The sequence below is a fragment of the Lepus europaeus genome, chromosome 12 (assembly GCF_033115175.1).
Source record: "Lepus europaeus isolate LE1 chromosome 12, mLepTim1.pri, whole genome shotgun sequence".
In the NCBI taxonomy this organism is placed as follows: Eukaryota; Metazoa; Chordata; class Mammalia; order Lagomorpha; family Leporidae; genus Lepus; species Lepus europaeus.
Genome location: NC_084838.1, coordinates 90103336 through 90115109, shown reverse-complemented (window position 1 = coordinate 90115109; position 11774 = coordinate 90103336). Strand labels below are relative to the sequence as shown.

Sequence of the window (11774 nt, the reverse complement as noted above, 5' to 3'; positions counted from 1 at the left end):
ATATGTAAGTCTATTCCATAGCAATAACGATGGACTGTAAATTCAGCTATGTGTTTTTTTGTCTCTTTAATCTATGATGTGCATGTGTCATGAGGGACTTTTCTAACTGCTGGCCTTTTTCCTTGTTTTTAATTTAAATAGGTCCCTGATATAAGGGATGAAGAGGCATACGGCTCTGAAGGTGTGGCTGCTGTCTTAGACTGGAAATCCCAAGGATCTGTTAGTGAAGGCAGCGTGGTTGGTTCAATAAGAAGACCCATCTCAGCACTTTCACCCCATGTAGGTAGTCTCTCATAACCCTTACTCATGAACACTTGATTTTCTGTGCCATGTTATGTTTTCAGGAGCAAACTGGCACCACCTGTGTCACCCACTGTGGCTTTTTCCCCTAGACAGACACGGAGAATGACAGCCCCAACTTGTCTAGCCCACAGAAGGCTTACAAGATTGTGCTTGCTGGGGACGCTGCTGTGGGGAAGTCCAGTTTCCTCATGAGACTTTGCAAGAATGAATTTCGAGGAAATACCAGTGCCACCCTGGGTATGCCCAATTTCAGTTAATAATGGGAAAATTACCTTCTTTACATAGGTTTTTTTAAGGTTTTATGGATCCTGATACAGATAAACATCTCTCTCTCTCTCTCTCTCTCTCTCTCTGTATGTGTAAGTGTGCATATATATATACATGTGTGCCTGTGTCTTTATCTGTAGGACTGTCCTCTGTTTTGGCCAAGGCTGACTTTAGGAAGGGAAGGACTACAGATCAGCCAAACCAAGTTTAGAGGCTGAGATGTCAGATTCATTTATTCTTTATAATTTCCTGAGCCGTACTAAAAACTGGATGCTGTTATAGGTGCTAAAATGACCAAATTCCAGCCTGCAAGGAACTTACCTCCATATGGAACAATTAAAAAATGAGGCTTGGTGAGAGACACAGTTTTTATACAGGGTGACCAAGGAAAGCAAGCCTTTCTGTTAAGGTGTCATTTGATGTTGATAAAGTGACAGTATTGATGGTCAGTTTGTCATGACCAAAGTCATGGCTGAATACAGGTTCCCTTCACAGCAGAATAAAGAGAATATGTATGATTCTTTTTTTTTTTTAAGATTTATTTATTTATTTGAAAGAGTTACACAGAGAGAGAAGGAGAGTCTGAGAGAGAGGTCCTCCATCCACTGGTTCACTCCCTAGTTGGCTGCAATGGCCAGAGCTGGGCCGATCCAAAGCCAGGAGCTTGGAGCTTCCTTCAGGTCTCCCACGTGGGTGCAGGGGCCCAAAGAGTTGTGCCATCTTCCACTGCTTTCCCAGGCCACAGCAGAGAGCTGGATCAGAAAAAGAGCAGCCGGAACTCCAACCAGCACCCATATGGGATGCCAGTACTGCAGGCGGCGGCTTCACCTGCTACACCACAGTGCTCGCCCCATATTATTCTGACTTCACATATTTGTATAATAGTCAGTAAAAGAAGCTGAAGATATGAAAATTATCATTTATTTACTTTACTCTTCTAGAGTTATTTTGTTAACTAGAAATGTTAGAACAGATTGGCCTCTTTACAATGGGCGTCTATGTAAATTTATGGTTCTCTGATACACCCTTCGAGATAACAAAGCTGAAAGTTCACATCAATTCAACACACAACAAGACTACAGTTTGTTATTTGGTTGCTAAAGGCTATAACACATATGTATGTTTACATGTGTTTACACACATGCATTTATATATACACACAAACACATGCACACATACATATAGATTTACCTACATATATATATATATGATAGTTCATGAAAGGACATAATTAAAATATAAATTTATTTTGATGCCAAAAAAATTTTGAGATCCATGAATAGTTTTTTCATAATATATGTTTTCCATGAACTTTTTGAAGACCCCGTTTGTATGTGTTTCAAAATCATTTGCACCAAAATAAATTTATCTTTTAATTCCACTTTCTACAATTTTTGATGTACCCTAATAAATACAGATATATACATGCACATTCTTGCATGTAAGCACACACACATATAACTTAATTTCTCTCTAATCATCTATAAAAATAGGAATTTTCACTTTGGCCTTAGGTTGGACCATCCCCAGTTTAACCAACTTGTAGATGGTGCATCTGCACATGATGTGTGGTCTGACTTCTACTTACCATTAAAGGCCAGTCTTCATGAAGGTCATGTTTATTCCTCTTTATCTCACTAAGCTCTGGCTCATTGGCTTTGTCTCATCTGAGGACAGCTTAAACATACAATCCCATGGATTATTTATCTCATGTTCTCCACTCTCCTATTCCTTTTCAGGAGTTGATTTCCAAATGAAAACTCTCATTGTAGATGGAGAGCGAACAGTTTTGCAACTCTGGGACACGGCTGGTCAGGAGAGGCAAGTACTTGAACAACTCTTCAAACTCTGCTTAGGTTTGCATAGACAAGACTTGCAGGGCACTTAGTGTTTTTGTACTAATTATATAAAGTTAAGGTAATTTATACATAAAATTGTTTATGTATTATAATTTCATGAATACTGATCTTTGTCTACATCCTCTTCTTCATTTCTGTGTCAGTTGTGGGAGAAGATGTTTATGCTTCCTTTGAACTGATGTTTGCTTGTTACAAAGAGGATTCTTTACTAATGACAAAATTTAGATGAGGCAACACTCCCAATGCAGTAATGGTGTGAGGGCTACTTAGCTGTGCAACTGTAAATGGTGGAGAAGAGAATCCATTTGCTGGTGCAGATCTACCAGCAGACTCACATATGGTGAAATTACCTTACCTCGCATTCATTGCCCATGAGCATGGTTAGAAACAGGTTTTAATATTGTCTGGCTCATTGGGAACAGAATGTATTCAGTCATTCGACAGAAGTATGGGAGTGTCTGCCACTGCAGCAGGCATCATTCTGTGTTGTAAGATGAAAACGTGAACTAATGGACACAAATACCTTCCCTCATGGAGGTTATAATCTCAGGCAGACTGGGAGTTTCAGCATTTAAAAAATATTTGTGGTTGACATGGCCTTACTGAAACACTCATAACACATTTTCCACTTGGTTCAGAGTGAAGACATGTGTGCTGAGATGTGCTTTTTCCTTCAGACATTCCTTCCACCCCATGAGTGTTCTGGCACGTTGTGATTTTGGATGTTGTCAGTTCTTTCGCATAACCAAAACATTCCCTATCCACCACCATAAAGGCAATTTTTCTCAAATGTGCTCTCCTCCCAGGCTCCTCTTGGTCCAACATGTGGGTTCTGGTAGCTTTTTGCTGAGGTTGAAATTTCTAGAACTTATGTCCTACACCCTGTCCTGGTTGTTTTTTGGGGATTGTAGACGTTCTTGAGATTGTGGAGAAAATGATTGACTTTTCCAGATCAGTCACCCAGATTTCCATCCTGTTAACTTTCACTGGGCCATTCAAGGCCGTGGAGATGGCAATTTTTTTGGCATTATTTTGTGTTAGATTCTTCTCCACTGGGACTGGCATCAGAAGAAATCAATTGGGACTGACATTGAGCGGAAAGGATTTTTTTTTTTTTTTGAGATTTTACAGATTTATTTTTAAAAAACAAAAACAAAGGTTAAAAAAGTCCTTCATTTCCAACCCTGCCTGGGGGTGTGGGTGGGAAGAGAACAGGCTGAGGAGGGCGCCCACCCCTGCTGGGAGAGGCCCCCTCTGCCCCCAGGAGCCTTCCGTGGGGATGGGACATGCCCTTCCCGCACGCCTCCTCCTTAGGTAGCTCAAACTGCTGCTAGAAGTTTCCAAGCGAGGACGTGTGGGAGCAGGAGGGCAGAGGCCGCCTGCTTCCTGTCAGCAGTGGCTGCCCCTCGCCCTCCCCTCACTCGCGGGTGGGCAGCGGGCAGCCTGGGAGGCTCAGCCTCTGGGCACGAGGCCAGGCCACCGGCAGCCTCCTTAATGCTGTTTGTGACAGCAGGGCAGTGCAGGGACATCACAGTGTGGGGAGGGGCTCCGGGGGCCTCCAGCTCCTGCTCTGGCCTCTGCAGCAGGGCTGCCCTCCTCCTCTGTCCCCATCCTGAGGCTGGGTGTAGTCCAGGACAAAGCACTAAGCGGCTGTTTGCTACATAAGAGATGGGGAATGAGGCTGTATGAAGCAGACTGACCACCTATGTCCTTTTCTGTACCCAGGTTCAGAAGCATTGCCAAATCTTACTTCAGAAGAGCGGACGGTGTTTTGCTGCTGTATGACGTTACGTGTGAGAAGAGCTTTCTTAACGTACGAGAATGGATAGACATGATTGCGGTAAGGAACCACAACGGACAACTGGACAGTTACACGGGAGCGGGATAGCTCATCTCAGAAAATGCTACTGCTTGTCTCTGTCAAAGTGAACTTGATTAGAGGCCAGCGACTGAAACTGTCAGGTTGAACTGGATGCTAGAGGCTGTTTCCAAAGGCAGTTGGCAGCTATGGCCTCTTCCTTGGGAGTTGCACAAGTTCCCCCAAAGGACACTGTGGAAGAGGGCTTCTGAGAATAAAACCTCTGGATTTTCTTATAGATAAGGTCAGAAACCCATGGTGAGCAAGTGCAAAGGCAGGTTATTTAAAAACAAGAAGCTTTTACGAGCAAGGAGGTGGTATGGTTGGTATATAGTATGATTGCATGTACACAGGGGCTTCCACACTCAGCAGAATCAGAGGTATACATCACCTGGATGTGCATGTGTGCCGGGGTCCAAAATCTAGAGCCAACGGTGTTCTCAACCTTAATCTGGAAGTAAGGTGGGTCTTTAGATACCCTAGGGTACCCCTGAAATACCAGTTGGCATTTCCAACGTGTGGCATATCACCTGTGCTTTCCTTGCCTAAATAAGGTGGTACCTTCCATCTGGAGATGCTTTCATATCCCTTGATTTCATGGTAAACTAATTTTAAAGGTAGCAAATTATTTTAACCACATTTAGAATGCTGCCAAAGGTTATTGATCAATAGAAATCTACAGTTGAGCTACTGTCAACAGACTCTCTTGAAAACTAAACCAGTGGTTAATACAACTTTTGCAATAAGTACGTTATTTATAATTTTAATCAGGCATTATATAACAGTAGTGGCTAGACAGCACAGTTTTTGTTTACTCTCAAGTTGATCTCTGCAATAAATGTTCTCTTTCTGACTACAGAAGTAATGTGGAAAATGACTGCAATTGGTAATAAGACTTTGATAGTGATAAATAAATAGGCATTTACTTATCAATATCATTATCAGCTTATCCATATCAACGTCAATGTCTTACAGTGAATATGAAAATAATAGAAATGTATTCTTATTTTATGTTACATTTTTACTTCACAAAATTTTCTATCATATTCATCTGTAACATCTGAGAAAGGAAGTAAGAGACATTATTTTTACCTTTCATTAGAAAACTAAGACCGAGAAAGTATAAGGCACTTGCTTGTAGAAATTTAGTGTTAGAATGGGTGCTCAAATGGAGCTTCCTTAGTCAACACTGGCTGCTACTGCAATAAAGCACCAAAGTGAGCAGCAAATTAACGCAAGGATTTGTGTCAGGAAAGGAATTCCAACGTGCAGGAATAAGTGCAGCTCTCTGGACTAGAGCAATAAGTCCAGAGAGTAAGGGACAATCCCAGCTGACTCACACACACTGATACTTAAGATCTCCAGAAAAGCTTTTTTATTGTTGAAGTTTTGAACTTAGCCTTCATTTTAAAATCTTTTAGCAAGATCAGCCACGGTGAAATATGATAGTACTTGAAAAAGTTCATAGAAAATAGAATTAAAATGTTTATTATGGTGTAATTATCTAAAATCTGTGCCTAGTTTTTTTCATTCTGTGCATTTTCTGTGAACTTTTGAAGACTCCTCACAGCCCTTACATTAAGTTGTCAGCCATGGTGTGTGCCAGGGCTTCCACTGCCATAATTGGCTAAGCACCTGCATGTTGTGAAGTCACCTTTTCAGCGTGGCTACCACCTTTCCATAGGGTCTGGAAAGGTAGAAAACTGTATTCAAGATGACTTTTTGAATTAGTTATGGTAGACAAATTAGGTAGCATGTGGCATCTGCCTTTTACTTTACCAAAAAAAAAAAAAAAAAGAGAGAGAGAGAGAGAGAACATAATGAAGCTTCTCTAAGTCTCACTTTTGAATTCTGATGAGATCCTGTAGGGAAGATTAATAGCTTACAATACATATGGCTGGAAACAAATCTTGGGCAGTCGGCCAGAGGATTGATAAACAGTAAAATGTACATGGTGAATGGACCCTGGGAATTAATCATTGTACACTTTGATCCAAAATTGCTGGGTTACAAAGTCTTGTACTAGAATTATGGGTTAAATAGAATTGTGGCCATTTACTTACTATAGTGAATATTTTGTTGTTTGAATAGTTAGGTAGAACCTAAATGGTGATAGTTGAGATATAAGACCTTGTCCTAACTTTTACACAATCAAAAATATTTTTTGAGTGATTCCACTGCATTTACTTTTCTATGTACTTGAGATGTATCTGTTAATAGAAATAAGAGCCCTGGCCTTATAGAGCTTGTATTGTAGTGCAGAAAGCAGTTTTAAAGCAACAAACATAAATAAATGAAACATATGCTGGAAAGTATTTAATGTTATAGAAACAAAATGGAGAACAGAATACAGCCTTATGAGGAGGGGGTGGGCTGAAGTTTTCATTAGTGAGGTGGAGGTGTTACTTAGGCCACAACTTGCAGGAGATTCCAATATTACTTATGTGACATGTGGTAAGTCATTTAGAGGCTCACGCTCTTGGCTTACTTAAGTTAATGTTTTGTCAATGGCTTCTAAATCTTGCCCCCTTGAATCCTGACATCAACAAAGAGCACAGTTGATGAACACATTCATGGGTGGAGCCAGCAATTTTTGGAAGAGCCTTTCATTCTCTTTTCCCTTTGACTACAGTGAAAGGAACACTGTCCGAAGAGAAAGGAAGTCAAGTTTAATTTCATTTTAAGCCTTGTTTCCTTGTTTTTAAAGATTATTTATTTATTTGAAAAGCAAAATTACAGCAAGAGAGAGAGATCTTCCATCCTCTGGTTCACTCCCTAAATGGCCACAATGGCCAGAGCTGGGCAGGTCTGAAGCCAGGAGCTTCATCCAGGTCTCCCACGAGGGTACAGGGGCCCCAAGCATTTGGGCCATCTTCCACTACTTTCCCAGGCACACTAGCAGGGACCTGTATCAGAAATGGAGCAGCCAGGACTTGAAACAATGCCCACATGAGATGCCAGCATCACAGGCGGCAGCTTTACTTGCTATGCCATGGTCCCAACCACAAGCCTCATTTCTAGTCATCGTGGTAGTCCCAAACTGAGTGAGCAGCGGCTATCTGTAGGCTCCCTGAGACTAGTTCTCACATATGTCAATCAGGGCTGCTGCCACTCCTATTTAGGAACCAGACAAACATTGATCTTTAGGATTTCTGCATTTTGCTTTTGTTGTAAACCAAAGAGCAATGAATATGGAACTTTTTTAAAGATTTACTTATTTATTTATTTGAAAGGCATAGTTACAACACACACGGAGAGAGAGAGAGAGTCTTCCATCTGCTGATTCACCCCAAAATGGCCACAACTGTCAGGACTGGTCCGGGCTGAAGCCAGGAGCTCAGAACTGTATCTGGTTCTCCCACATGGATGGCAGGTTCCTAAACACTGGGGCCATCTTCCATTGCTTTCCCGAGAGCATTAGCAGGGAGCTGGATCAGAAGTGGAGCAGCCAGGACTCGCTCAAACCTTTGCTCATATGGGATACTGGCATCACTGGCTGAGGCTTAACTCACTGTACCACCAAGGCAGCCCCATGTTGTGGAACTTTTGAACTACATTTTTGTTCCACAGTGGTGGAAAAATTATCTGTGTGTTTTATGCCTGGGTTAGTGACATTGACTTGTAATCATTGTTGTTTGAAATAAAAGTATAAGGTAGAAAATTGTGTGGGTACTACAGCCAAATAGAACTCTGAGGTCATGTTTCTTAATTTATGTTAGTTTGTATTTGTGTGCTAGAGATAAGAAATTAGTAAATACCAATTTTCCTTTGCATAAAACGGACTTATCCCAGTGCCTGCTCTCTTGTCATTAATGTAAGGATGGAACCTTGTCTGAGTAGCATGGTTATGGAGTTAGTGTGGAACCAGGCCCCAGTCCTTACACCTTTTTACTCAATCTCTCTGAATTCCATTTTCTCACCTGTGAATAGGAGGAGACTATGGGGATGTTTAGAGATATTTTGAGACTTAAAGATATAATCTTCAATATAATGTAAATAATTCTGTTATAGTTGACAGCAAGACTTTGACAAGGATAAATAAGACACCTTGTTCTACAGAAATAAGACTTACAGTAGTTATGCACACACTGAAAGTGCTAACATTTATGTGTTGCGTTTACTTCACCAAGTGTGGAATCCATCATTTTGCACACAAGGGACAGTTGGAAAACGGTAACTGCTCCTGCTCTGGTTGTCCTCGTCATGATCTCCATGTGACCCATGTTTGATGTTTATTTGTTTTGTTTCTTCATGGAAGGATGCAGCCCATGAGACAATCCCTATCATGCTGGTGGGAAACAAGGCTGACCTTCGAGACTCTGCTTCTGCAGAAGGGCAAAAGTGTGTCTCAGGGTACTTTGGAGAAAAACTGGCCATGGTAAGCATGAGGGTGGTCTGAACTGGGAGGGACTGTGGGGGGGTAAAGACTTTGGAGTCAATGCCCTTCCCCTTTTGTCTACCTTTGCTTGAGAGAGCCTCAGTCGAACCTCCTCCCCGTTTGATGAGGCACTGTCCCCCTCACGCAGGCAGAGCTCCCAGCGCCCTCCCCTTGAGTGTGATCGATTCCCTCTTAAAGGAAAACATGCACATGCTCAATTCCTCCACTGAGCATCACTACAAAGAGGAGCTGGAATAATCCTGTCCTCATCCTCCTCCCTCTAACCCAGCTCCTGGAATCCTTCTCTAGTCCTGAAGTCCAGGTAAAGGAAAATGAACGGAAGTCCTGTTCTGAAAACGTGTGCTTGACCTCAGGGGGTTACCATACCAGGGGACAGGAGATAAACAGGGCCTCACCTGGGTGAAAGGGAATCAGAAGACTTTTTTCTTGAAGATTCGTGCTTATTTAAAATGGTCTAAAATTAATTTGGGTTATGCGTGTAAAAGGGATGCAGTACAATCCTGTCCAGATTGCTACTGTGGGCCGTGTTTGCTCCTGTATACTGTCATCCTGTCAGGATGTAGTGTAGCCCTCCTATGAGTTGACCTGTGCAAGGAATCAGAGGCACCTTGGGCCAAGCAAGTTCACCCTGTCCCGGTCAGATCTGATGGTGGTGTGGTCGCTCATCAGCACCATGAAAGGACTATTCTGTAGCATATGTGTATGAACTTTAAGTTTTACTCTTTTAAGTTGGAAAGTCTTGTTTTAAATCTTAAAATTGCTAACTGGATGTGATAATCATCAAAACTGGACAGTGAATTAAGGAAGAGATTCATTTAACATACATGAAGTTGTATCTGCCGTGTGGCAAACACTTCATTATGTGCCAAGCAAAACAGTCTTTGCCATCTCATAGTTTACTGTCTGGAAGAGACAGACGTGAAACTCGTGTAATCCACATGCCCAACTCTGCCCCACACTAGCAGAGCCCCCAGGGTTTGCTTGCTTATGCATCTCAGGACCTCCACCCCCATGCATCCTCAGAGGCAGGCTCTATTGTATCGGTAACATCCTGCTCATAGAAGTAAGCAGCAGCTGCAGCTGCTTCTGCTAGAGAATATGTTCATTTTATGGTTTATATAGATATTCTATGTAGTTGGGGTCTCCTGGATATATATCCCCTTAGGGAGTCTTCCCATGTCTGCTTCTTTCTCTCCCTGCTCCAGAGAAATCATCTTATGCTAGCCTTGTCCCACACTAGGTTGTTTAAAACCCACACCCAATGACACAGTGCACTCAGTTCTCCTTGCTTAAAAAGAAAACATCTTCAATTTGTTAGACAAAGACACACAAAGATAACTTCAGCAGTTGCAACAGTAGCAAGTACGATGCAGGAAAAATACAGAGTGCTGTGAGGTTTTCTAAGAAGACCTAGTAAAGACTTCTCAGGGTTTGAAAAGTGTTAATCTTAACTTCAAGGAAGGATTTCCTAAAAATTAAAACTGTAAAGTAAAAAACTGTAGGAAGTAGTTAGCCTGGTGAAGGTGGTGGAGGAAGTAGGGAGCAGCCTAGGTAATGGGATAGCAGGTGCAAGGTCCTGAGTTCAGAGGGAATTTGGAGCACTGCAGGGTAACAGGAGCTTTACAGCTACAGGGGAATTGTGGGAGGTTGATTGGGGCACATCAAACTGGGCCATGTTAGCCATGGAAAATCATTTAAACGTTACCTAAAGAAGAGCCAGGAGTCACTGAAAGATGAAACTTGTATAACTTAAATATATAATTAAAAAAAAGTTTGGAAGAAGGAGAATGATCTGATCAGTGATCATATTCATAACCACTGGGAGGTTGAATATTAGAGGACTAGAAAACACATGTTAATTTTAGTGAGACACAGGATGTCAAATTCTGGTAGAAAAGATGGTGATGTGAAATAGGATGTTCCTGTCCTGCCAGCCAAAAGGAAACCTCTCTCTGATTGACATCAAACTCGTGAGTGGTTACCTTCAGCCATCATCTTTGTCTCTCTCAAATTATTTGATGAAATTTGATAGCATGTGTGTGAATGCTGGAAATAAAACCTCAAAGCATGAAATATGTGTTGTTTTAATGCAGAGTAAAAATTTGTAGGACTTATTTCTAGAATAACTACATTCAAAGATTTTTTTAAATATTGAAACTCTGACTTTAAATCCTTAACTGTTAGTCTCTCAGCATGCTAAAGGGAACATATATTTTTATTTCATCTTACTGATTTGAAATTCCAGGAATTGCAAGTTAAAGGCTCTGTTTAACTGTGTGCATTCCTTTTCCACAGACCTATGGTGCCTTATTCTGTGAAACAAGTGCCAAAGATGGTTCCAATGTAGTGGAAGCTGTTCTACATCTTGCTCGGTAAAGTCTGGCCTTGTATTTGGAAAACTGGAATGTGAGATTGCATTTCTACCTAGGTAGGGCATATGTCAAATTTCTTGACCAGATTGCATAGGTAGAATATACTGATACTTCAAAAGCTTTATGGGAAAGGAGTTGAAAGGTAGGAATAGGGATGGACACACACTTGGCATAACACTGGAGATGCCACTTGTGATTACTGCAGTGTTGGGGCTGAGTCCTGGCTCTGCTTCCAGCTCCAGCTTTCTGCTATGCTCAGCCTGGAGATGGCAGATCGAGTTCTTGGTTCCCAGTTTTGGCTGGGACCAGTCCTGGCTGTTATGGGCATTTGGGGAGTGAACCACTAGATGCAGATCTCTCTGTGTATGTATGTTGATCTGTCTATCTGTCTTTCTCTGGGTGTATCTCTGTCTTTTGAATAAATAACTTTCTAAAACTAAAATAAAAGTCAAGTTTACTTTGGTACTTTTTTTAAAATCCATGCATAGCTTTTTCATAATATGTATTGTCCCTGAACTTTTTGATGATTCATATAGATGGATCTCAAAATTTTTGCAAGGCAATCAACTTAGCTTTTAATTCCATTTTCTATGAATTTTTTGAGGTGTCCATGTATATACAACAGGAAATATCATCTTTTTTTTCAACCATGAAGCAAATACGCGTGGATATGATAAAAGCTGGTAATGCTGCTTGTTCTCTTTGAACATTGGCAA

General features: G+C 41.4%; 1 protein-coding gene across 1 annotated transcript in view; it reads left to right on the top strand.

Annotated features, from left to right (window-relative positions):
• The window catches only part of LOC133771346 (ras and EF-hand domain-containing protein), an 81592-nt gene that overhangs the window by 56390 nt on the left and 13428 nt on the right, over window positions 1–11774 (top strand). The window contains exons 11-16 of the mRNA XM_062207093.1: window positions 142–279; window positions 393–540; window positions 2310–2391; window positions 4155–4269; window positions 8546–8665; window positions 10982–11058. Coding sequence (XP_062063077.1) covers window positions 142–279; window positions 393–540; window positions 2310–2391; window positions 4155–4269; window positions 8546–8665; window positions 10982–11058 — 680 coding nt within the window. The remainder of the gene's footprint in view (window positions 1–141; window positions 280–392; window positions 541–2309; window positions 2392–4154; window positions 4270–8545; window positions 8666–10981; window positions 11059–11774) is intronic.